General features: G+C 44.6%; 1 protein-coding gene across 1 annotated transcript in view; it reads right to left on the bottom strand.

Annotated features, from left to right (window-relative positions):
* The window catches only part of ADCY5 (adenylate cyclase 5), a 204,570-nt gene extending 177,876 nt beyond the window's left edge, over positions 1-26,694 (bottom strand). The window contains exon 1 of the mRNA XM_021526071.4: positions 25,598-26,694. Within this exon, the coding sequence (XP_021381746.1) occupies positions 25,598-26,599 (1,002 nt within the window). The 5' untranslated portion in view covers positions 26,600-26,694. The remainder of the gene's footprint in view (positions 1-25,597) is intronic.
* Positions 26,695-27,349: the final 655 nt, after the last annotated feature.

Here is a 27,349-nt window from a genome sequence, read left to right as displayed (position 1 = left end):
GACGGTACTCAGCCAATGTTATGGCCATAGGCAGAACAGCCTCATCCAATTTCCCTCCATGTTCTTTGTGAAGCAAATTGACTGGAGGGAAGGTACATTAAACTTCACCAAACACAAACAATGCTTATAAAAAATTGGTTTTAGGAAATTCCCATGCAAGGGTTAGGTTACCAAAATGAATCTCATTTCTCTGGAAAAGCTAACACTACCTCAAATATTCAATTATGAGCACTGTCACAAGATGGAAACATTGTGCAGCATACTCCTTTGGAGCATGGACTTCCCAACTCATTTCACAATGGAAAGATGAACTGAAGATGGAAATATTTAACAGAAAAAAATTCATATATTTGGGAGGCAAGTTGAATTTAAAACAACAGAAAATTTGACACAGAGAGAAACCAGCAATAGATTACTGGAACTTTCTTTTTTTTTTTACCTCAACATGATTTTCAAAGCTACGTTATTTTTAAACATTCAAACATTACCCCATAGCTAAAGGTAAGAGACACGCTCTTTCATGTTTCACACAACTTAAACAAGTAAATGAAAGGTAAACAGCTTTAATTGGAATATTCAAGCACATCTTCAGAGATTCTCAACAACCCTCTGAGATTATTTCACTAGTACAATATCATTAATTTAGGAATCTGGTGCTAGGATTTAGAGTCAGCTGCTGCAGCAGTCTAGCTGCCTTTTACATGATGCCAATATTTTATGTTTTTCAAAGTCCATGCTTTTCTAAGTTCAACAAGACCATTACCACTGCTGCCAGCATTCTGTGAGATAAAACATGCTTTTCCCAAAAACTGTAGACTCACTACTAGTAGGAAAAGTGTTCTACAATTTTTCTCATTTTACAGATCAGACATCCATCAGCAATGATGCATCCACTGCAAATCAGAGGTTAGTGACAGCCAGCACAGGAATCAGTCTTATCCCATATTCCTGTCCACTGCAAGACACAGCTCTCCTTCTGGGCCTAAAAACCACAACTATTTGTCTGAAATCTCCAGTGTCAGTGTCTTCCCTACTCCTATGGACATTTAGAAGATAGTTTAGATAGAGTCAAGAGAGATGGATCAAAAAAGTTGGTGGCTAGAGGTATCAGGATGACACAGTAGGACAGGACAGACACAACCAGGGGAAATTGACAATGAAAGCAGAGGTGGCGAACACTAACCAAAAGGATCTGGATACAGGCATGCAGTCAGAGCTGCTGCAAACAAACCAACAATAAATAGTGATGGAACACAGCAAACACTATCAGGTCTCCTTGTATGCAGCAATGACTTGGCAAAGAGACAGAGGCTGAAAGAACTGAGCAGTCTCTTGGATGGAAGGTTGGTAAAAAGAGTAGGGAAGTAAGACAAAAAGTTATCTGAATCAAGAGAGAAACTGGTTGCAACTTCATCAAGAAAATAACAGGGGATCTGTCAGTCTCAATGCACAGTTGCTGTTGGTCACAGCTGAAAGTCCTTTGCCAAAGACTTTAAAGTTTGTTTCTTGGCAGGGATGATGGGGCTTGGTAAAGGTGACAGCACAAATAGCTGACCACCACCATTTCTGAAACAGCAAAGGACTCCAGAGCACAGCACTGGTTTTGATGGGTTATCCCAGGAACTAACTGGCCCTTCACCATGGCCGTGAGCTGCAGGCTGTCCTTCCCTGAGCACGGGGAGCTTAAGTCAGAACAAGCTGTTCACTTTTTGTCTTCTCACAAGTGTGTCCTTGTAAAGAGATAACTCAAGTAGGGGTTGCTCTGTGGAAATCTCCAAGGAGCACCATCCAAAAGGGCTGGGATACATGACAGGGGGAGGGGTGCTCAGCCATCTAAGCCATGGCCTTTCTTTCTTAATTACACTTTTTTGCCAAGATGTAATTATTTTGCCTCCTTTGTCTTCAACTTGACAGTCTGCTGATCTCAGAGTCACCACCCCACATGCTGACCTGACAGAGCTCTCTCCATCCTTTCCTAGAATAGGGGTATCTTATAGACAAGATAGACTTCACAGAATCAGCAAAACTACTCCTATGATTCCCACTTCCATAACTGCCTTATACATTTGGGTATAAAATTTCAGCCAGCCCTTCTTCCCACACCTACACAAAGTATTTCATTCCAACTATGCAGGGAACAGAAGCTGTAAGTAGATATTATCAGCATTATCCCAGACCCTCCAAAGTCAATGAACTATTAAGTTTAGCAGTCATTGCAGCAGGATCTGAGTACTTAACTATTAAAGAACTGAGCTGAACCAGCCTGTCTTAATGCAGCATTTTCCTATGGCCACGTTAATACCAGGTAAGCTGCTACAGCACACAATTACAAAAAGTACTTCGGTCTTCTGAGAATTTGTATTTACTTATTTCCTCTATGATGCCTGATAAACCAAAGGAAATCCATTACCTTCCAGGTTATGCAGGGTCACAGGCCATGACCATAGTTATTCAACTTAATGTATTTCCATGACAAATAAGACAAATCAGTCCAATAATGGTACAGACCAAGAAAGAGTTTTTTACTGTGGAAAAGGACTCCCTGAGATGAGATGCAGTCAGAGCCCTGAGCTGTCTGGGCTTGCTCCTTGCAATTTTCTCATTCCATCGATACTATGCTGAAACCCTGAAGATCATCTCACTTTTTCACTGATCTAGTACGCACATCTGGTGCCAGGCAAAAAGACAGAGCCCTGTCCTGTTACTTCAGTTTTGTCATAGAAACTGAGAAGTCTCCCTCTAGAAGAGCATTTACAACAGACCCTTGTTTTTTACCACCCTGCAAAGGTGCATGGAGTCCCCAAGAACTGAAAGACTCCAGGGATGCAGCTAAGACCATTGATTTTCTCTCTGCATCTTCTCCTCACAGGAATGGCACTTCCAGAGCAAATTCCCTCACTAAATCTGGTAGCTGAGAGTACAAGCATCCCAGAGGCCTTTTGCTTACCAGCTTTTCCCCCACACATGACTTAAGATTGCTGAATCTTAAAGGCTGCTTCAGGCTGATTCATTTCCCTTACAAGGATCAAGCCCTGAAGTTTCACACAGAGTTCAATGCCATAGATTGGCAGGCTTTTATAAAAACAGTGGCCAAATCAATGACAGTGGGCATGTTGGCTTTCCTAATGCATGGTTAGGGGAAAAAAATAAACCTACAAATAGATAGAACTGTAATTCTAGTCTGTGCTGAACCACAATTTTCCATGGATGTTCTCAGTGTCCCTCTTCTACAGGTCCTTTGACCCACCATAGCTGTGCAAGCCCTCATCCTGCATTCCTGCAGCCAGAGCCCTGGACAAGTGAGTTGTTGTCATGGTAGCTCCCAATTTACCACACTGCCTCCCTCAGAAACAATGTGCACCCCTAGATGGCCCAAAATGGAGTAGACATGTCAGACATTCAAAGATACCCTCTCCTTCATTATCCTGTAGCACTTGAGACTGTCTCTGGTGTTGGAGGCAGAAGAACTTTGAATACGTCTCCTCTTCAGTCTGCTGGCCACCCACCCCCTAGCTGTGAACAGCTTTATTTTACACTCCAGCTCCAGGTGAGACCACTGACAGACACATCCCCAGGGACTGGCTTGCACGATAGGAAATCTGGAAAGTGCGTTTATCTTTGCTACCTTGCCAGTTTTCTAGGCCAAACATTGTTAACACAGAAAATAAAGCTAAGGGGGGAAAAAGAGATACTGTGCCCAGCCTTGTCAGTGAAACAAACATGCCATGCCCCAAACCAGCTTTTGCTGGAATTTCCATGCCCACACCAGTGCAGCAGGTGTGTGCCTATCTGGGGATGTTTGATTATCCCACAGTGAGGATTTTTAAAGCCCGTGGGAGCTAGAGTTAAACCTGGTTGCCACCCGTTCCTACTGTGAACACTCTTTCAGGAACATGCCTACAGAGGAGCAAGTCTGAACGTTTTGGTGGGTTTAAAATAGCTCTCAACCAACTTGAAAAAAGCAGGACTGGTACAAGTTTGCATTTGTACTTTTGACTTCTCTGTTGTAGGCATGATAGTGCAAGAACTGTGCCGATTGTTGTGTTCTGGTATGTCCAAACAGCTTTGCTCTTTCAAACCCCTTCACTTCTCCTTCAAGGGGGAAAACTAAACTGTTTTACTCTTAACCTTCCCACCTGCTGGCAGGCTAATTCTCACCGGAGGGCATGCACTTTCTTGGATACATACTTTCCCAGACATTCTTGATAGAGGTAACTGTCTGCCCAGGATTCAGATCGGTTTCTTTCAGGTCCTGGTACCATATGCTGTGAATACACGGCATGATAGGAAATGGGAATATAAAGGCATGAGGTGTGACAGCTCCTATCCTAAGATGTAACTTGTAGATTGGTGTGGGACATCATACAATGATTAAGTCACCCTGGGGATTAAAATGGAGCCCATTGCAGCATTGGCTGAAAAATCAGGGCAGACTGAGCAGACGGCACTGCAAGTGCCAGAACGCACAGACAGAGGCTGGTTTCCTCCGCCTTCCTTGCATCTTGTGGCTGACCCACATGCTCCAGCTGAGGCTTTTCTGCAATTTTGGCACTTGGAAAAGTTTTGTCTGAGTTGATGCCCCAACCTTCGTTCAGGGGAGCACAGACACCGCAGCATTTTGCCCCCAGCTGCGTGTTCCCCCTCTGCTGGGCCGAGTGCCGCGTTCCCACCGAAGCCCTGGAGCCCGCAGCACCGGGAGCAGCTCACTTTCCATCTGAGCTGGGGAAGGCAAAGGCACTTTCCAAAGAATCTGAACAGACCGATGTGAGCACCACAGTCTGAGTTAACATTAGATTTCAAGTGGAAGAGCTGCTGGCGACTTGCCCAGATTCCCTGGCCTGCTGCCTGCCAAGTCCTCAGAGACTATTTTTGTCATTATTTATTTATTAAAATTAACTGTCTTGGGGCTGGACCGCAGACAGACAGAATCTAAAAATGCAGACACTCAGTGGAAAGCTATCTGGGAGGTAGGTGGAGAGGTTAATAATAATATCTGGTCCAGTCCCATTGAAGGGCAAAAAACCCCAACTCTAAGAGAGTTTGTGGCTTAACAGGCTTAAATTCTTGCAATTCTTCTCGGCACCAGGTTGCCTAGAAAGACAAGGTGCTGGCTCACCTGGCAGGTACATGAGCCATTTCCATATAGACTGGCAACTGGGCCACAGCTTATGAATTTGGAGAAAGGTTATGAACTAGCAGGAGCAAGAAAACAGTGAAGGCTGGCAGTCCACTGTACCAATATTGAATGGGAGACCACTTCAAGGAGCAACCTGAGTCAGTAACTGATCCTTCACTACAAATAATTTTTACCTGCTGGGATCCTCCACAAGGCACTCTCCTGTTTTGTTTTGTTTTTTTTTGTCTGCCTGAGACCACCAAATCATATCACATAGGCTGCTTGTAAATTGTAAGTGAGCAGCTATGTCAGCGTCTGCTTCTAGATGCCTTACAAACCTAAAGAGAAGTTCTCCCCAACCTGTGCTGAAACCAAGCCAAGGAGGCCATATATCCCATATTAAGCCCAAACCACACTCTGTTATTTGGAGAATGCAAATCCAGCCAAAGCCACAAACAAAATGGATTGTTCTAAAATGCATTTCCAGATGGATCGTGATGAATGAAGTACAGAACACCTACAAAGAGATTTTCATCTTCAAAAGGAACCAGTGCATCTGATCTCCCCAAAAGCCAGGTCTGGGAATGGGGAAACTACGGAAAGGGAGATTATCTCTTTCTACAACAGAAATACTTCACACTCAGATGAATGCTTTCCACCCACAGAATATAAAGCATTTTTTCTAAAAGCAAACACTATTCTGGTTTCACTCAGAATAGCAGAAGCAAGGCATGTAAACCACTTGCTCAGGGTCACACAACACAATATGGTATTGTCAGCTCTTTGACCTTGCTTTTCCAGTGCTTACCTTGCCCTATTGTGCTGCCTGGACAATGTGTTGATAGACAACAGGCTTTCTAATCCAACAGAGTCCTGTAAATCACAGCTACCAGTCTGCCCACACCGTGCCTGGCTTATACTGATTCAGGAGCTGGCGGCTGTTGCCAGCACAACACCGATGCAGGAAACCTCATCACATTCACACATTAACAGCAGGAGCCTTGCAATCATGACACAGCACACCGCTGGGAGTGCCACACAGAAATCACACTCACTCTGGATGCTGCTGGACAGACACTCTTCTTCAGGGGGTGTCAGTAGCTCACGTGCCTCACACAAATATGCATATCCCCGTGGCATGACATTTATCCTGGTTTCAGTGGGATTTCTTGATGCAAATGGATTCACAGCTATAATGATGCTTCAGCACACTCTGAGAAAGCCAGAATGTGTGCAGATTACCTGACAAATTCAAGGTCTCTCCTTTTTGCACTAATCCAAGCCTGGGATTCATCTTCTTTAGGCAGATTGAAATCACAGCCCAAATCCCTGCAATGCTAACAGCACAAGATTTTAGTAACACCTTACAGACCACATGCAAGTATCTCCCTAAAGAAAGCTTTGCTTGTATTCCAAGCCTCACAGTCTATCAAACACAAAGCCCAAAATCTTCTCATCTCCCATTTAGAACAACACTTTAACTAGGAAGGCTGTTTCCATGAGATGTGCACACATTTCAAAATGTAAATATAGCAGAGCAGGAAAAGAAAAAGGACTCTTTGACTGCTAATGAATCACCCTTGTTGAAAGCTTCCTTTGGGGCATTCTGCCATCTGAGTCACTTTGCTCTGCATGCTTCTTAGCTTGGCTCTCTCCAGCTTCATTCACCTGACATACATCTCTCTTTAGGTTGTAGGGATACATGATTTTGTAATTCTGTGTTAGCTAGGCAATGGGTGAATATGTGGGTATAGATAACTTAAGGTGGCTGTAAAGACAATGATGAAGGGGACACAAGCATTCTTTAAAATAGCATTTTTCTTTCAAGAGTAATGGTACAGTCAGAACAGCACTTGTATACCACTTCTCATCTTCAGGAGGACTTTGCTAAACATTAACCAACTGTTCCTCATATCAGTTGTGGCATGGACTCTATAAACATGCATTAATTTCCTCATCAGTTTAACAAAGATGAAATTGATAAATTAAAACTAGTTGCCAGAGAGCAGGGCTTAAATTAAAGACATGCATGATGACTTGGGCCCTCTCAAGCCCTATGATCTGGCCTCCCTGTTAACAGAGGAAGTGTTAACTGCTTTCTCCTCTTTTAGTCTGATGCAATCCAGGTCAGATCCCATTAGTTAAATGCATTAAACCATATATTACCACTTCAAGAGCTGTGTTCTGGCCAGTTTCTCTCACACTGAATTCAAACAATTTCACCCACACAAGCACTAACAAGCATGATATGTGTCCTGTCTTCCCCTGTATCTCAAACTACCCTTCTCCTCCTTCCTCAGGTAATTTCAGATCCAGTCAGTTCCCAGGTTTGGGTCTCCACAAGCCACAAAAATATTTGTTCTGCCACAGCAAATGCTTCTTTTGGTGGCTGTGCCAGGCTATGCACACCAGGTTCACAGTGTGCATTAAACCAGGCCAAAAGATTTCTCTTCTGCTGAGGAAAAATCACATCTGGTAAGCACATCCCTGAGCAGCACATCCTCCAACAGACCCCGCTAGAGTTCCCTGTCTTAATGACACAAGTTGTCACTCCTCCATCCTCAGCAGCTCTCTTTCTCTCCATCTAGCCCTGGCAGCCTCCACCTGTTCCTTCTGCAAGAAGCCTCAACAGGTAAAACAGGACTTCAATAAAAGCATGGGAAGAAAGCTGTGTGAAGCCTACCCTATGCCAAAGCTCAAGACCCCACAGTCAGGATTTGCTGATCCAATGCCTTCCAAGTAACTCTTCTGCACATAACTACTGATCTATGCTGCTGGGCAAGGGCAAGCAGAGGGGAAAGTATTCTGCAGAGTACTCTGCTTTGCCTCCTGAAGATTTTCTGACATGATTAGGCACTGAAACACCCTGCAAAGAGAAACTGCAGTACACCTGCTCAGCTGCCGGGCTGACTCACTGCCAGAGCCACACTAACATCCAGCGTGACTGCAGCTCAAGTGACACTCCAGCTTCCCTTACTCCTGGGTCTGCCTGCTCCTGGTGGTTCTGTGCAAAAGGACACCACCAGCACACTGTGGGAAGGTTTGATCTGCAAAGTGAACTCTGTCCAGTTCCACAGGCTCGGAGCCTGGAAGAAGAGGTGGTGGCAGCAACACAAAGACAGGGCACAGGGCTCTGCCAGCAGCATGCATTAGGTGGATACTGACCCTTGGATGATTGAACTTGCTAGCAGTCTGCTGTGTTTACAGTTATACAGCAGATGGTTCCTTTAAAACAGAAAGGCTCAAAACAGGAGGTAGCTCTACCACCAAGTTGTTTAGTGAAAGTTTCCTACAATTTTTCCATTGTCAGTCCCAGCTGAGAGATGTTTGTTATGGACAAGTCACACGTGAAAAAAAGGACAAGCACGTGCACACCAGGAAATTTCTGTTAGTCACAATATAAGATGTGTCACAAGACATTGTGTGTCTTATTTTCAGAGTGTTTCTTCCATTCAGCCCCTTGTCCTCTCCTCCCTTCATCCTCTTTTTGAATCCTCTTTCATACAATATTGAACAACCTTACCCACTCGGCCTGTTGCCATAACTTCACAGCCTCCTTCCAAGAGAGCAGCAGGTCTTGGCCACACTTGACCCATTTTGGTGCCACAGCCAAAACTCTGCACTTCCCTGCATCCTACCCAGAGCACCACCAGGCTGCTAATTCAGCTAGCTCACGAGATTTTGCTCAGCAGGCAACAGATAACACTTCAGTCATTTTAATTGCAACTTCTTTGCAGACTTTTCTTTATACAAGGGAGAGAAGAAAATTTAAAAATTGCTTGATCCAGTCCAGATTATAACACTGATCCTTGCTTTCAAAAGAACAGACAAGTTTACTCTGAAAATAACTCCAAATGACATCTCACAGCTGTCTCTCCTCAGCTCCATGCACCATCCTACTGATCCTCCTGGTTTCTCTCTCAGGCTGTTGCCCTTGACATTTCCATAGAGGCCCACAAGCCTTCTCCACCTCAGCAAGGTATTATTTACTGTCTTCTCACAGACACACTCTTTTGCATCCCATTTTCAGTTTGACCCTTCTCAGGGTCCCACAGACCCAACTCCACCATCCCATACATCTCACTTCTCAACAGTGGCTGCCACTGCCTTCTCTTTCCATGGATGGCACAGAAGGGGTGGACAACAGGAAACCAGGCAGGCATGACTGCAAGCACAGAACTCAGCAAGGAAGCTGTAGGGAGGCCATTAGCACCTCCCAGTGCTTGCCCTTTACCTGCACACCACAGACCCTTCCTCTTCAGGCCAGCACACAAAGAATTGTTAATAGCAACCTCTTCCCTTTTGCTCCTCCACATTCAAATTTAAAGCTGCATTCCCACAAATAACAAAACCAGACACCAAGCCTCCAAGTCTACTGTATTTTCTTTAATTCCTATCAGAAATCTGCTATTTCAAGTTTAGTCAAAGGTGGTGTGAGAACCCTCTCTGCTCTGCCACACCAATTTCCACTGCAGATCACATCAGTAATCAGCATGCTGTGGTATGCAGGAGTGGTCAGGCAGCTCATGCCTGTTCAAGTGCAGCTCCATTCAAAAGTTGGACTGAACAGTAGGAAATACAGAAGCCCACAAGATTATTATTTATTCTGTAGAAATGTCTGGAGGCAAGAGGAGGCAGTCACACTGTTTAGTCAATGAAAAATGCTCTTTAGGAAGATTTTAGATGTCTAAATTCACAAGAACCACTTGGGAACTTCCAGATGCCTGAGGCATATCATGCTGAGAGCCAAGGCACCACTGGAAAGAATGGCTTTGGAAACTCCATTTAACATTTTAACCAGTCCTGTAGAATGCAAGGTTTTACTCCTTCCTCAGAGGTCTCCTAAGCTCCCTCATTACTGAGGCAGGAGCACCAAGGACCTCTGGAAGCCATAACCATTCCTTTTGTACTGCAAGGCAGATGGGTCAAGCCAAATGTCCCATAAATTCACTGTGGCAAGTATGAGATGCTGCACAACATAACCCAACCCACTTTCTTCTGGCACCATGACCTCATTGTGATTGAGACAGACAAACTGTGCATGCTCATCCAGGAGGATCAGACCACTGTCTTCATCACACTCATCAAACACCCCAGCACAGAGGGATTCTGCTGGCCCAAGGAGCTGAGCCAGCCCCAAAGCTTGGATTAGACACATGATCACTGCAGAGGGCTATAGTGCAGCCTCCCAGACTCAAAGCAAGGGAATGCTCAAAAATACAGCTGTGCAAGAAAAAAAAAAAATCTCACTATATATATATTTAAAAAAAAAAATCATCTCACTATATATATATATTCTCACTGTTCCCTAAGGACAAGTTATTCTGGTCTGAAAAAAAAAAAAAAAAAAAAAAAAAAAAAAAAAGCAGCAACTTTTAGAAAACATAGCTAAGTGAAAACAAAGCCCAGACACCCTTTTCTGCACCTTCAAGGCAGATGTTAACACATATTTGTGTATGCAACAGCCCCAGAACATGAACCAGTTCAGAGCACAAGTATGGAAAGAGGTGCTGGCACAGCTTCCTTGGCCATTTCTGACAATGCTGTTTTGTTCTTCCACAAAGCTGTTTTGTTTAGTGCCTTCTTTGAAAATTCCACTATGACACATGTGCAAAGTGCCAGCATGGATAAATGTGCTCTTCCAGGATTATTTTCACCATGGTTAATATTCCACCCCCCACAACCTTCTCAACCACAGTCTGTTCCACATGCTCATTGCTTCACAAGGAGGAATATGCAGTCCTGTCCCACACAGTTTCTATCTGTCTGCCCCTGCTCCTCCCAAAAGTCACCAGCACTCCTGGGGCAGCTGCTTTTCATGGATTTTGAAGTTGCTTTGAAGGCAGCTGGGATGACAGGGCTCACACATCCTTCATCAACTCCATCCACCTCCGTGAATCACATGAGCCAGTGCTCCTGGTGACACAAAATCATGGTTCAATGCACACTTCTGTCCCAAAAGTGTGTTATCCATCAGCACAACAGCCCAGGACCTTGGTGCAAGGAAGTAAGGAAGCACTTGAGTATTAATGCTAGCTAAGTAAAAAACCTCCTGATTTCCTCAGCAAAACAGCACTTGACCCACATTTTCTAGAAAGCAACAGATTGCATGTTACTCTGTGCAAATTCTACTTAGAAAGAAAAACTGACCCACATTTGAACTGTCTCAGAAATCACTGGTGCATAAAAAAGGCTCCCAAAGTAACACCATTAACCCAGTGTTTTATCTCCAGTAGATGGGCTCTCTAAGACAATTTTACAGAGACTAATTCTTAACTTTTTCTTGCTTACAGCATCCACTCTAAGCAAAGCTGGTTACTACATACTCCTCTCCAAGGCACTCATGTCCTGCTTCTGGGAAACAACCAGATTCCACCCCAAAAATATAAATCCTAAACTACGAACTTCCCATGAAGAGACACTCTAAAAATATGACCTTTTAAGCATTCAAAAACAGACCTAGAAGTGTGGTCCATGGTACAAGGTGCAATGAGGAAAGCCATTCAGGAAGGCCTGCACCAAAACTTCATTATTGATTTAACTTCATTATTGATTTAACATGCTAAATCTGCACTTCTGTGCCATCCTCCTGCTGTCAGTGACTTCTAGGTTTCTTCCAGTATTTTGATCCCTTACTTTTCCTATAATCATAGAGTATTCAACTGCAAGACTTTTTGCCAGACTTTTCCTATTCAGTTTCATTTAAAAAATATTCTGGAACAGTTAGAATTTTGGTTAAGAATCTCATAATGTCACTTCATGTATATGGGACTTATACACATGCCATCTACACTCCAGAGCCATCACTGGTCACAAATACACACTGGGTATCACAGGAGGTCAGAAAGCAGCAGTGACAAAGCACATCGGGGAGAGATGGTGCTGGATGTGTGTGAGGCCCAACTGCAGCACATGAGCAAGTCATGGCCTGTTTTGCCAGAAATAGGGATCATTTCCTCTGCAGCACTGGGAGCAGAGCAGGCAGGTGGGGCAGGCACGGCAGCAGAAGAAAGAGGCAGGATGCCAATGTAAGCCTGAAGCAAATTAAATATCAGAAGGCAGCAGGTTCCTTTGAGACTGCTTGGTTGCTCTTTTGGCAGAGGAGAAAAGCAAGCCATTAAAGAGGCAGAATACACCCGTGTCAACTTCATTTGCAGCACTAATTGCCATGCACGTGTGCTAATTGCCCTCACATGAAGTGCAAGGGACTGGGCACTACTTGAATCCCAGCAGTAGGTGAGTCTTCCAAACTAACACTTGTTGGATCATGCTCTCACCACACATTCCACTTGTACCTAAAAAAAATTGGAAGGAATCAGTGCAGTCTTGTTTTTTCATAAAGTTATCCAGTGCAGCTTATTTAGAGACCAAAAAGGAAACTTTAACCAGACCACCAGAGATATTCAAAACATTAACAAAGTTTGGAGCTTCCTACCAAGGTAAGAGAAAGTAAGAGCCACTGAAACAAATCATTCTCTGCTGTCACTCTGAAGGACAAGGCAATGGAGATCCATCCTGAAGCCATCTTCTGTGACTGTCTTTTCTTTTGTCAGTAATAGCAACACTATTTGATTGCTCTCAGTAAAAGCTGATGGCTGTCAGGGCTTGTCCTTGTTACCTGCATAGGTAAAGTGCATCAGAAAAATAAACACTGGTGGCAGGAACACAGAGCTGCACTGCCTGGGGCTTCTCCTGGGGCTGTTTACATCACTGAGGAGGTGAAAGCAAGGAAAAAGCAGAGGGAGAGAGGACTGCAGCAGGTGGACAGATCATTCTTGGCCATCCTCTCTCCTGTTTTGTTAAGGGTTTTCTGGAAAAACAGAACTCTGAGACAGTGGAAGAGATTGTCCAGAGAAGCCATGGATGCCCCATCCCTAGCAGTGTTGAGGTGTTGGAACTGGATGATCTTTAGTCCCTTCCAACCCAACCACTTTATAATTCTACAAAATAAGGGTTTATGTCCTTTCCTTCAGCAAAGTCTGAAAGCACCATATGTCCCTATCAGTATGTTAACATGTCCTTAACATCCTTCAGCTGCATTTTCTCCTAGCTCATTAACACTCCTTTCTCACTAGATGATACACACCCCTCCAAACGGCTTGCTCAGGTATGCATATGCACCTCCCAGACTGTTTTGGTCCAAATATATGGGCTAAACTAGTTTTGGGTGAGTTGGGCTGCAGAAGACATTTCAGTTACTGGGTTTGACTGTCTGGCAGTAATGGTGTTGCTGCTGAAGCACACACAGCTAAAAAAACCTGGAAAACCAAACACAATGACCCATTACCAAGTAAGTGAAGAAGAGGAAATGCACCTCTCACTACTAAATTTTTTTACAGTATTTCTTCACAGTTTTTTTTTTCCCCAGGACCTACAGAGAAGTCAGGCTGGGAAGAGAGACAGGAGACAGTGCAGACATCTTCCAGCAGCGTGTTTCTGATACACTGCAGGGTGTCTAGTACAAGAGAGATGCCTCTCAATAATGTGAGGATTGATCAGTGTAAATCAGTCACTATTGTTCTACACCAGCTGTCCCTTCATACAGAAAAGCCCTGAGGGGAGTTAAAGGCATTTTGCAAGCAGCCAGAAGGAAAAAGGTATTTTTGGTGGTAGTCAGGAGGCATTTAGATTCTAACTCATTTCTTGCTGTGCTAAATATAAACTAGACAAGACAACAAGGAAACAGTGATTTACCTCTCAAAGAGAGGTAAGATTCCTTTCAGATCTCATTGGGACATGGAATAGCAGAGGGAGAAGTAAATATTGTCGCCATTAAGATTCAAAAGTTAGTTGACTCAGTCCTGGAAATCGCAGCTCTGCCTAAGACCACTGTTTGTGCAGAAAGCACCCTTCAAGCTTTTTTCCTTCTACCAAAAGGAAATCAGCATTTTCACTTTGCCCAGACCCAAAAGCTGTTTCAATGAGCAAGCCAATGTTACAATGCCACCCATTTGAAGGGAGCACAATATTTCTCCAATAAGCTTCAGCAGGAGGTTTGGCAGGCAAGGAGCTGTCACAGCATCTCCCCATGAAGTTTGACACACAGAAGATATGCTCATGTTGCAGCAAGGCACTGCCTCAATAGCGTATGGAGTACTGCAAATGGCTTAAACAGAAGGAGAGCTGCTGCAAACCAAAGGAGTTTCTCTCAGGAAAGACTCTGAAGAGCATCACCTGTCACTTCTGTAGCATTCCAAGTGGCAGCCTGGGATCTTAGACATGCAGTATTTTGTCCTGGTCACAGCTGCTAAGGAATTGGCAATGGAAAGGTTTGGTCTCAGCCCCAAGCAAGAGGTCATGCTCTGAAAGCAGATCATTTCTCTGGGGAGGATGAGTGGTGAGCAGTCACCCCTTGCATAGAAACAGCCATAGAGGGGACACTCATGCTCCTGAAAAGCAGCTTTGGAAATGGGGCCGAGAGCTGGCTAAACATGACAGATAAGCTCCTCTCTTGACTCTGTCCCTATCATAACCAGCCTCAGTCCTTGCCAAGGGGGAAGGCATGTAGCACAGTGTTACACTGTCTCTAAAAGAAAATGACATACAAGGGCAATGCACTAAGTTAATAATGTAAAATACTCCTCACATATGCTACAGTCTTAGCCTGAAGATATTACGGCAAAGATTGGTCTGTTCAGAAAAGTTCATCAAAATAAATTGAAGAAAATTATTTAAACCTGTGAGAACTCTTTTTTAACAAGCATGACTTTATTTAGTTTGCATTCCCTCTGGAACTGAATTAAATTAACTAGGTCCATTTGCATCTAAAATAGACAAGTAAGGTGGTTTCAGCAGTGGACTACAGTTTCTGTATAATGGGCTTTATATTGTGGTTTAGCCAATCCACAGAGAGTTACCTTTCCTAGACATCATTACTTGGACAAACCTTCCGTGTTGTGACACAGCCAGACACCCATTACCTGCACTAGGGAAGAAGGAAAACAAACAAAAACAAAATTGCAGTTTCCTAACTTTCTCTCTTGAGATGTGAAAATATTTTCAGGAAATACTTCTTTAAGTATTTGTTCACAGTCATTTCAGCCACAGTGCAAGAGGCATACACTTTTAAGAGTCCCTGGAGTTCTAAGGAGTGACCTAAGTACAGCTACCCTAGCAGCTGAGAGGGGCCAGGCAGCACAAAGGAGGGCATGTGTGAAAGGACGTGTAACCTGCAAGTTTACTGCTTGTACTGCAGTGCTTTCAGGAAGGCCCCACTCAGGAATGAGACCCAGCTGTGCCAGATGTTGTTCAAATGCACTCTTGGTGACAATAGAAAACGGCAGGCTCTGGGTGGGGTGGGAACTAAAGCCAGGTGAGACAAGGAAACTAAGCACCAGTTTCATCTGAGAGCTCTAGTCACAGACAGCTCTTCTTTACTGTCTGCTCCTGCCCAGGGTTGTGCTTGCTGGTTTGCTTAAAAAAAAACACCAAGAAAACAAACACACTGGAAAGCACATCAGTGCTTTTGTGACCCCCAAGAGAACATACACAAAGGAGGGTTTTTTCCAGATGGGTCTGTGACTAGTACCTGCCACAAATGGTTCAAGCTGACTTGGTCTTGTCTTGGTGCAGCAGGATGGTATAGCTGAGCTCTGGAAGTATCCTTCAATCATATCATTTCTGGTTTTGTACCTTTCAAAAGTTAGCAGTATATCTGTCATATCAAGGGGGTGGCACTTGTTCTAGCACACTGACACGACTAAGAAGATATGAGCCTGAGTTCTAGTCCCTCATTTTCTTGCCTTGTCAACAGCCTTGCAAATTTCTCAGATATGATAGTAAACCCAAATGCACAGCATCTATTTGGTGGTGTACTGCTAAAAAGTCCAGAATAGACATGGAGCAAAGAAAAATGTCATATTCAACATCAATTAAGAAGGCAGGAATGTAATTATCTAGTACAAAATCCGGGCATGATGTCAGAACCCCTTCACAACCAACACATCCATCTGTGTTATTTTAAGTTGAACAGAGAAATATCCCCAATACTTTCCATCACAGGGTATCAAAATCCTGTCTTACTAAGAGGAGAGAGGAAAAAATAAGTATTGGTTCAGTGCAGAAATCACTGTAGATTGCTTTTTCAACTGACAAATACTTTACAATTCAGCACTTAAACTTTTTTTTTTATTGAATGAAAGAAATTTTCAAGTGTAGGAGAATTGTTCAGTGGGTACTGTTAAATGACCTCAGAAGTCCATCCTGGCCTCAAGACCCAGAGAGTTCACCACACAACAGCAGTTCCCACACTAGTAACTACCTCATGTTCAATGGCCTGCAAGACTGCATTTAGCTTTCAGCATGAGTGAGACTGACACTGTGATTACACATTCTCCCACCACACTGCCCAGCCTCCTCTTTCCTTAGTACTGCAGAGCATTTCTTCCTCTCCCTGTGAGATTACACATAACTACCTGGCCAGAAAAGAGAAATCCCATTTAAATGGAAACATCTTCATTAATAACACGTCCTTTGGTCCCCCCCTTTGTGTGTATAAATACCGACATGTTAAAAGCAAGAATACAGAGAGAGAGCTGCCATTGGGTACCTCCCAGCAAATGGAAAGAGTTTATCACTCAGCAGGCATGTCTGAGGAGCTCTGTCATCCGTGGGCTGACCAGAAAACGACTGTTTTTAGAAATACTGATTTGAGTAGTCCCTTACCACATCACTGGCTTTAAGAATTCAGTTTGCAGAGTGAGAGGGACAAAGGGATCAGTGCTTGTAGCATTTAGTCTAGAGCAGGGAATTAAGGGAAGGAGACAAGGCTTTTTCTGGAAGGGAAGATACTGCCAGGGAACTGTTTGCATCAGCAACATTTTATGACAGATTCTTGCAAGCAATGTCATAGCCTTTTCTTCTGACTATGAAGTGAGACAGAATGCCTTATACAAGCTGCAAACATATTTGAAGAATAAACAGTTTGCGTAAGTTTCCTCTTTGAGAGATCAATTTCTAATGTCTGGGGGAGGGGGGGGGAGGAAAGAAAAACACAAATCTTTATTTCTATTCCCTCTGTGTTGCATCAGCACAGTTCTTTGTTTACTGTCTGCAAAGATGCACCCTGGTACTAGTGGAATGTGTATATTGAATTGGAAGAGCAGCTTTAATTCCCAAAACTCAACCTCCCAAAAGCAAAGTTTCCCAGGAAAGCACAGGATGATAGCCAAACACGGCAATACCACAAAGACCCAACTCAGAGTAAAAAATTTGAAGGGTATTACATGGGTGTGTAAAACTTTTCATGAAAAGAAAAGGCAGTTTAATATTTCATCTGGAAACTCATCACTCAAGCTGCAGAAGCAGTTTAGGTAAAGGAATTATAAACAAAATCAGGGCAGGATTGAGGATGCTTTGAAATATACTTCTCTTCTGCTATTTCTGCTGCTATGAAGTAGGAGAAGCCACAAATGATGACTATACAATGCACACTACAGACAGTCCTGATTACATCTTAAATACACAAATATGATTTGTGTTCCTGATGTCTGGGGAAGGGAATAAAGATACATGGCAATTACATTAGTGACATATAAATATGGAGAAAAAAGAACACAATGATATTTTATTTGCAGAACAAAGACTGACAAAACAACTAAACATTCTATAGTGAGTGCTGCAACAAAAATCCTACTTGGCACTAGTGAGGCCAGCCTGGCACCAGAAGCAATGCTGTTGGTGTTGCCAATGCTGCCCATTAATTCTTCAACTGTGTGGGGTCCTACCATGTGTAAACACATAATTTTTGTGGTGCAAAACCAACTGTGTCTGCCTGAAGTACTTCACAATCTTGTCTACCCACCAGGCTCCTGGTGGGACAGAGCTTCCCAAATGCTCAAGAGCAAGCCTGGAAGCAGAAGGCAGAGCTTTAAAATGTGTTCAGTCCGTTTTTCTGAATGTCAGAACAAGACCATCTCTAATTCTACTGCAGGTCTGCTGAGTGCTGCCATTCCTGTACCTGCCAGTGATGAAACCAGCAAGTCAGCACCATCATAAAACATAACAGAGAGTGTCACTGGGAGTGGTCCAGTTGCAGGTGTTAAAAAGTATTTTGAGTCTTGTCTTGGCCTGACAGCTATTTTATGTGTGACCTTATTAACTGCTAGAAACTTCAAACTTTCTGATGATAAGGTAAGAAGATTTAGGAGTTCAGGAGACAAATATTAAAATTCTTGTCTGTTTCCCACACCCCCTCATAACTAGATTATCCTTTTTAATATCTTTGGGGTTGTGTTTTTTCATTCACATGAGATTTCCCCCTTGGGTTTTTACCTAGCCTAAGGACTCCATAATAATGAATCAAATTAAGTTTCTGGCAGCAGCAGGCTACCTCTCGGGTAAAGACAAAAAAAAATATTTTTTTAAAAGTATCACCAATGTCAAAACAAAAAGAAGAAAGAGCATCCCATGGATGAAAGATATCACAAGTTCAGATCACTAGGCTAGACTTCAGAGGGAGGGAAGGAACTAACACTGAGCATAACCCACATCAAAACACAGGACTTGCAGGAGATGAAAAAGTTACACAGCAGTTAGACAGGAACCCCACCCATTTCCCAGAAGCTGTAAATCTTCACATTCCTTGCACACACTTTGTCACTGTCCTACCCCTCTGGGCCATAAAAAACCAACAGGTAGCACCCCATGAAATCACATAGCAGCTGGAAGGCTTGAGGGAGATCCTGGTGCACTCGAGCTCCCTCAGCACTACCTCCTCTGGGTACACATATTACCCATGCAAGGTGCCATGTAAACCTTATACTATAGAGCAGATGGGAGAAAAACTTTGCCCAAGGCTAGTAAAACTTGGAGCTCTGTCTCCTACCTCCTCAGACAAAAGTGGGTATTTTCTCTGATCCACACCCACCTGCACAGGGAAAAAGAATGAACAAACAAAACAAAAACCAAAACAAATAAAAAAATAAAACAAAAAACAACACAAGAATATCGAAAACTGAAAAAAAAAAACCAGAAAAAATTAAAAATAAGTAAAGCGAGACAAGGAAAAAAAAAAGATAGATGGAAAGGAAAAGAAGAAAAGACAGGAGCTTTTCAAAGCATGGGTTCTCAGATGCCACTGCCGGCTACAGGGTAGATCACTTTACCAAATGTACAGAATCTGCTGTCAAAATAATTTTGGGTTTTACCTCTCAGTTCTTCAGGTGTTGCTGGGAATTTTTCATTGCATCTTCTACCAGGACAGAAGGAAAATTCTTTTAGTTTGATTAGAAAATGACAGTAATATCCAGTAGTACCAAAATATGATGACCAAACTAGCAATTACTGTAACTATTCCAACTGCTGCAATGGCTAAAAAGTTAGCGATTGTCTCACTTTTCTTAAAAGACAGAGAGGGAGCCATGGTACATGACTGAAAGATTAGCTAATCAGACACAAATTGAATGCATTTGGAGAACAGCCTGGTGCCCAAAGTTCACATTCCAGTTGGGCTGAGTCCCAGTCCTCTTCCACCCCAGTCCTTGGCAGTGCTGCCCACGCAACAGTGGACTCAGAGCAAAAGGGCATTTAGGAAGCACTGGGCCATTGAGGCTTCAGGAGGGCATGACCAGTTCCAGTGAGCCTTCAGCACCAGGATAATCAGCATTTTATGTCCACTGCTGTTCAGGTTTACTAATCATCTGAATGAGGTTAATCACAAAAGACCACATAAATAAGATGCCCTGCCTTGGACAGGTCTCTGACAGAGAGCAGGTGTCAAACTAAGCCATCTTGCCCAGGACACCAAAGGACAAGTCAGTGGCTGCTTTGTAAGATTAGGGCAAGGAAATTTATCCCTCTGCCTCCAGTATCTTCATGAATCCTGATGTTGCTCCAAAGTATCTTCATCTCTCCAGAAATAACCAGAACTAGCACACCTTGCCTTTTCAAGCATGTCATAAAAGTGCCTAGAAGAACAAATATTTTTGCTATGCGCCTCAATCACCCCTATCAGGGTTTGTCTTGAATTCACCAATTTCCAAGCCAGCTGTAAAAGTTGATTGCTACCACAAAGCTGAGAGAAATTATTCAAATGGATCAGTTTATCAAGACAACAAACCTATTAAAAATTCAGGAACACACAGAAATTAGACACACAACACTCTATCACACTAACAGGTTTTGATACTGGTGAACATTACAGTGAAATATTAAACTAATTAATGGTGGGGGGAAGGAGGGTAAAGCAAAGGGGTAGATTAGGAGGTGGCGGGATCATCGGGTAATTTAGGAGATAAGAAAAACTGATACGCTTTTGTAAACCTCAAGCAACATATGCCCAAGAGATAAAGACAATATTCTTACAAAGGACTAAATTGATACACAATACCTCAGGGATTTACTTAATTACTTCTATTACAGAATTACCCTAGGGAGGCAACTAGCAATGCAACAGTTACTGTATATTTCAAATTGCCATTTTTTCCCCTGAACAGAAGACCAGAAACGAATTTTCACTAACTTCAGTGAAACTTCTGCTCAGGCAGATTCTTCAGTAGTGAGCAGTGCTAGAGCTTTTCTTACAGCACGAGAGCCCCACTGATATCAATGTTTATGCAGAACAGGGCATTAAGTGCTGTTTGAAGCACCCAATACCTGTCTCCATGTGGCTGAGCATCTTAAAAATCCCATCCTATACAAACATTAGTCAAATCTATTTTCCAGGTGGACAGAAGTAAAACAGGCAGCATGTAACCATAGGAGAGCTGTCACACAGATCCATCTGCAGTGCAGGTAGTTAATTTTCATCTCTCCTTGATGAATAAAGAAAATGCTTCTTGAAGACAATGAAAGCACAATGCAAGGACTTGATTAACACACTGCTGAGAATGTGTCTCTAAATCCATCATCACTTACATGTAGTAAGCATGCTGAGGCTGAGATGGAACATACAGTACTGCTTCTCTACTGCGTGACTAACTTTTGGTTGAATACCATTCAAGTTGCCAACTAGAAAGCATCTCTATGAGGTGCTGGGAGATCTCCACAAGATTCAAGTCAATTTGCTGTTACAGTAAGAAATTATTTTTAGCCCTACTGAAGTGAGTTTATTTACGAAGAAGAGAGAGGCTGGTTCTCATGCTAACATCTTCTGAGAAATGGTTAAACTGAAATGCTACACTTCCAAGAGAGCCACCATGCAGGTGCAGATCAATCATCTACCATTAACATCCATTGACAGAGAGAAAGGCCAACATGTACACACTTCTCAGAAGTGAAGGATGAGGAGTACTAAGATAACATTGTTATGATGGAGATATGGAAAAGGGTCAAGAAAGAAGGAGCCCTGAATCAAAGACAAAAAAAAGACATGTGCTAAGGCAGTTCAGAACTTTGCTATCAGAAATCCTTTGCAGGAAGTTTGCAGTAGTATTTGGGTAGAAAAGAGATGAGTGCATTTCAGTTTCTATTTCAATGAGGTTACTGACACAACACCAAAAAAAGGTATTTAATTTTTGTGGTACCTTAACAGTCACCCACTCACACTGAGTTAATAAACTACAAAGACTTAACTGTATCCTTGAACAAGGAACCTCAGAAAGTTACAATAAAACAGGTTTGGATAGGAAAACAGGAGTAAATCTAACCTCAGTCCACGGGCTTGTTTGATGTTTGTATGTGGCATTCTTATCCCCTACTCCTGGTCCCCTACTCACTCCCACACACAATTCCCATCTCTTTTTAAGTCTGATTCACAGTCCAACAAACTCTCTTGTGAAATTCCCTGTCCCTTAGCCCATAGTCTTACAAAAATGCCAGTGCTTACTCAAGACTATCTGCACTGAGGGCAGCTGGTCTCCTCACATGACTTCAGTTAAGCATCTGCTGGCCACAGGCTGAACCTCTTCCCATGTGCCCATACAAGCCTGTGGGTCAGCCCGGCAGTTCACTCCAACAGGACTGAGAATAAACCTCACTCTTATCTCTGCTGTGAATGCAAGGCAGATTACTGATAAACAGTACACTTCTTTCTCAGTTAGGTATTAGAAAGCCTCATTCACATGGAAAGTAATGCTTACGTGAATTCTAGAGTTTGAGTGCATTTTCAGAGCCTGAAAGGGCATCAAAGCCAACACACGGAAAAGGTTGGTCTGAAAAGAGATATACTTACACAGAGAGAGAAGATGACACACTTCCATGCACTGAAACATGTTTGTAATCTGTCCAGAATAACACAATAACATGAACCTGAAGACAAATACAGTCATCCCCTCCCCAATAAATCCAAAAGCAGTTCCTCTAGAACTAACTGAACACAGGAATAAATGAAAAACTCCCTTTTAAGCAGTCAGAATTTGTAGTTCGTGGACCATCACCTATTCACTGTGTTCTGCTTCCAACAGCATACTGCCTTTGGAAACAAGTAAATTCCCAAACACAGGGTTTCTTTTTCTCCCCTCCCTCAGCACTGGATAACTTTTTAATATAATGCAATAATTAGCACTTTTTTATTCCAATCAAACCTCAATTCCAGAATTCAATATCATTGCCTCTAGCTGATCAGACTCACAGAGGTACCAACGATACTCATCTTTTTGACAGCGGTGCTTTCTCTTTTGAAAGACATACTCCTCCAGGAGTAGCAAAGAGAAGTCAGAGCCTACTTTCCAAATCCAATGACTCCAGAAGAATTATTTTAAAAAGCAGCTCAGTTAAGACTGAACAATGACAACTACTTTTACTCCTGTCGCATTATGGATTCAGAAACAGCATTAACCCTTCCATGAAGTCTGACTAGCATAGCCTTGGACCAGAGAGTTTGGGGACAGAAAAATCCACCACTGATAGGAGAAGATAATTCAGACAAACTCATGCATCCTCAGCTAGGGAATACAACAATCTGCCTTTCCCCCAAAAGGGACCTACTACCAAGAATTTCACTCTCGAGAAAGAGGAGTTTTTAACAGGCTCCAGAGCCTTATAAAAGTGCTCAGGAGTCAACACAAGAGTCATCCTGCTTTATATGTCAGTGGATCATAACGAGAGTGTAGGGTTTCTCCTGGTTTGGAAACAATTCAGGGAGGATTAAAAGCAAAAAAGCTCGAACAAAGTAAAACTTACTTAAGTATTATAGTTTAAAATGCCATGAAAAAGAGAGGAAGGTGATATACATCCTAACCAGCCTTTCTTTTGTGACTGCTGGATGTAAAGTACCATCTGGTCACAAAGGCACTCACATCCACTCCTGCTTCATAAAACCCAGGCTGATGTGACTGCTAGTGTGAAGTCACAGAAAACATTTTAACTCGCGCTTCTTAACTTATCTGGCCTTCACCTGCCTTTGCCTCTAGTAGTTTTAAGGAGGAAAATAGGGCTTGTGTGCATTAGGGGGGCAGAGCTGAACACAACTGATTTCCATGGCAACGAGATACAGCCCCAGTGAAGAAGGCCTGTGAAAAGCTGTATGGCAATGTGCTCAGCAGAACAGATTTCTCTATCAGACAGCCGGAGATAGCAGCCTGTGTTCATACACAAATGTCTAAGGAATCTGATACTTGGCCTTGTACAACCCCACTGAATTCAGCCCCTGCTACGCCACTGTAGACCACAGCAAGATAGAGACTGTGTTAGTAGGAAAAATAAACAGACAATGTGGAGAGACGCTCTGCCTTTGAAGACAAAGTAAAAGTGCTCCTCATTAGCTGAACATTTATTGCCAAACCATAGGAAAACCCCAGCATTACTATGAAAGCAAAAGCCACTGTGCAATGCACAGATTTGTGCATACTCTACCATCACCTACTACCCATGCTTCTACCTTTGACAAGTGCACATTCATGCACAAGCCAACCTCTTACAAACAACCTGCTATTTGGAACTGGAGGGAGCTGTAATTGTTCCAAATTTTCTACTGAGGGAGTCAATCATTTGGCCTTTGTAATATAGGCTCCTTCCTACTAAAATACAGTTACCAACATTTTCCAACAGGATGATATTTTATTCATTTGTTAGTATGCTCCAAACTCTGCTCATAGCAGACTGCTAAATCTTCTAGCTGCACTTATGATGGGATTTGCCTTGCCATGTAAGGATACAGTCTCCAAACACACTGATTTCAACAGGACAAGTCTCCGTTTATAAAGCAGAAAGCACACAGGAGGCTTTGCAAGACCAGAGCCCCAGTGGAGAAGAGCTGAGGCCATTAGCAAACTTTTTCAAGTCAAGCAGAAAAACACCAACTGTCCCACTCACAGTGCATGCTTTGCTGGAAATGCACAAAAAGCCATTTATATCAAACATAAGAAAAATATGTCATGTACAGTTTATAAAAATATCTGTAACAAACTAAGAACAAAGCCAGAAACTCTCCAAGTAGGCTTAACCAGGCAGGGGGGAGAAGAGAGTAATTTCACAGGCTATATTGTATAGCAAAACAGTGACAGCTTCAGCCTGATGAGGTTTTCTTTAAGTCGTACAACTTTTCTTGCCACTGCAATAGGCAGAACTCAAAACAACGGAGAACTAAGACTCAAAGTAGGCACAGAGCGAGTCTTTATTTTGTATTATGTATTAGGACCATAAAACAACCAAACACCTGATTTTAATAAACAATCCCTGGTAACACACGGGTATCAGGGCTGACTCTGTGACAGGCTCATCCTTGCTCAGAGTCCTGCACATCAGAAGGATGACAACTGCCTCACAGCTTCAATGTTTTACGTGTGGTAAGCTTAAAGCACGAGTCCCAAGGCTGCCTGCTTCACTTGAAGAGTGGCGCCTTGTACCGCTCTTGTTTATAGAGTTATGGTAATTAAAAATTGCACTGTAATGCATTTAATAATAGTCTTATTGTTCCCATGAAATGAACTGCTTCAGTTAAACATGATATCACACCTAAATAACAACCTGCATTTACACTTTTTTTTTTTTTTGGTACTTTTTATCCTGCCTGTACAGGAACTCCGGGCTTTTTCACCATAGAGATTTCCAGCACATCTCAGAACAAAACACTTTCCTGCTAAACTGAAAGCTTACCCCACATTCCCATGGAGCATGCTCTCCTAAGATGCCTAAACTCTGCACTAACACTGAACCTGGAGTGACACACAAGGATAACCTCTGCCTTACAAAAACAGCCAGACTTTCTGCACAATTCACAGTAAAACAGCAGCAGGCTTGGATACCATTCCACAGGTGTGCTTAGCACAGGGCTGTTTACATTAAATACAACTGAAAGGCACTAGCAGGGCTGGCTGACTGTGCTGGAGCAGCTGTCATGGGAACCCAGTAAGACACACTTCTAGTATATTTAGAGCTTTAACGTGGAGCAGAAATGAGGGAACACCACAGCAATGAAAAAAAAAGCAAGATTACAGGCTAGCCGCCACACTGCACACCATCCCACCCAGCAGCAGATAACCTAGGAGTTCTGGAAGTCCTGTCATGCTTCCAGCATCAGGCAGGCCTATGGAAGTTAGACTACCCCACTTCCCTTGCCCTTCAGTGCTGAGCACACATCCAAATCACTCAGGGCTTGCCTACCTGCTTCAGGAGGAACTTATCCTCTGCGTTGATCTTGAGGGAGACGGCCAGGTGGATGGCGGAGAGCACCACCCCGCTGATGACCGCAGCTCTCATCCGCACCGGCAGCAGCGTGTAGATGCTGTAGATAAAGAAGACGGTCCACCAGATGCCCTCTGAGGCACTCCTGGGCCACACCAGCAGAACCCCTACCACTTGCACTGCCAGGATCACCAGGATGACGGAGTAGCACGCCAACCACATGTGGTCTTGGTGGAAGTTGTTGCGGTTGCACACCATGCACAGCACCACCATCAGCACGATGGCCAGGGAGAGCACCACGACATAGGATACCTCATAGTGGCCGTGCGCGGCATGGAAGATCAGCATGACCACACAGACCAGCACCAGCACGGCCATAAGCATGGTGAGGCTGCTCTGGTTTAGCCGAAAGAAGTAGCGCTGATAGAGACGTTCCAGTTTCTCAGACTGGAACTTCTTGGACCTGAAGATTTGCAGCAGGCTACTGCAACAACTGCCCATGGAGAAGGCCGCCTCGGAGTCCCCCTCGTCCCCGTCCTCTTCCTCCAGCTCCTCAATCTTGGCCTTGATGCGTTTCTCGTCCAGCCCCAACTCCACAGAGCGGGGCCGTACCTCCCCCTGCTCCCCCAGCTGCCGGGGGCTGGCATTGTTGGGGGCAGCGGGGGAATCACTGCCGGGCGGGTGGCGGGACCGGTGACGTCGGCTGTCGTCACCGTGCTCCTGCCAGGCGGATTTGGACCTAAAGCTCATCATCCTGCAGCCGCTCTCCCCGCGGTTCCGGGGCTCGTAGTCTTCCTCGCTCCTCCACCTGCTCGACATGCGGGAGGCCTTCTTGCCCGAGGACCTGTTGGGAGGCGGCGGGTAGGAGTAGCCATTGGCCCGGGCCTCCGCCTCGCCCCAGGCCGAGCGGTGCTGCTCGGTGCCTGCCCAGGGCGCGGGAGCGCCGAAGCCCGGGGGGCTGACGCTGTTGGACCGGGACATGCCCTGAGGAGCGGGGCCGCGGGCGAGGGGATGGCGGCCGGGCAAGCGCAGGGGACGAGCCGCCGGGAGAAAACCCCAAAAAGCAGCGGAGGAGAAAAAAAAAGAGGGGGGGGGGGAGGAAAAAAAAAAAAAAAGAGAGAGAAAGAAAAACGGCAAAACCCGCAAACGTCCCCAAAGTCTCCGGAACGGCCGGGCGCCCCAGAGCCGGGGTGTCCCCGGCGGGACGCTCAGGGCAGTGCCATCGCCGGTCCCGGCACTTCGACACGGCCGAGCGCGCTCGGCACCGCGGGGACCGGGACGCCCCTGGCTCACGGCCGCTCGCCCTCAGCCGCGCCGCGGCGGCCGCAGGGGCTCGGGGCGCCGCGGGGGAGCCGCATCGCAGCGCGCTCGCACCGCTCCGGCCCGGCCCCCGCCGCTCGGGGCCGGGCGCAGGGCGGGCGCTTCGCCGCGGGCCGGTCGGCGCGGAGCGGGCGGAGGCTCAGGCTCGCAGGGATGCGGCAGCCGGCGGCGGCGGGAGCATCCCCTGCCCGAGGGGCGCGGCGGGGGGCCTGCCCGGGGCGGACCGGGCTGCGGCGGCGCTCCCGGCTCGCCTCGCCTCCCAGCGGCGGAGCCCCGGCGGTAAGGCACGGCCGGCGGCGGCCGCGCCGCTCATGCACCCGGCCACCGCTCCCGCTACGCCGCGCTGCCTTCGGGCACCGGGGGAGAGCGGAGAAACCGGCAAATCTGAAAAATCGGAAGGGGAAAGAAAAA

Source organism: Lonchura striata, chromosome 7, assembly GCF_050655825.1.
Source record: "Lonchura striata isolate lonStrDom1 chromosome 7, ASM5065582v1, whole genome shotgun sequence".
NCBI lineage: Eukaryota > Metazoa > Chordata > Aves > Passeriformes > Estrildidae > Lonchura > Lonchura striata.
This window is presented reverse-complemented; position numbering and strand designations above follow the sequence as displayed.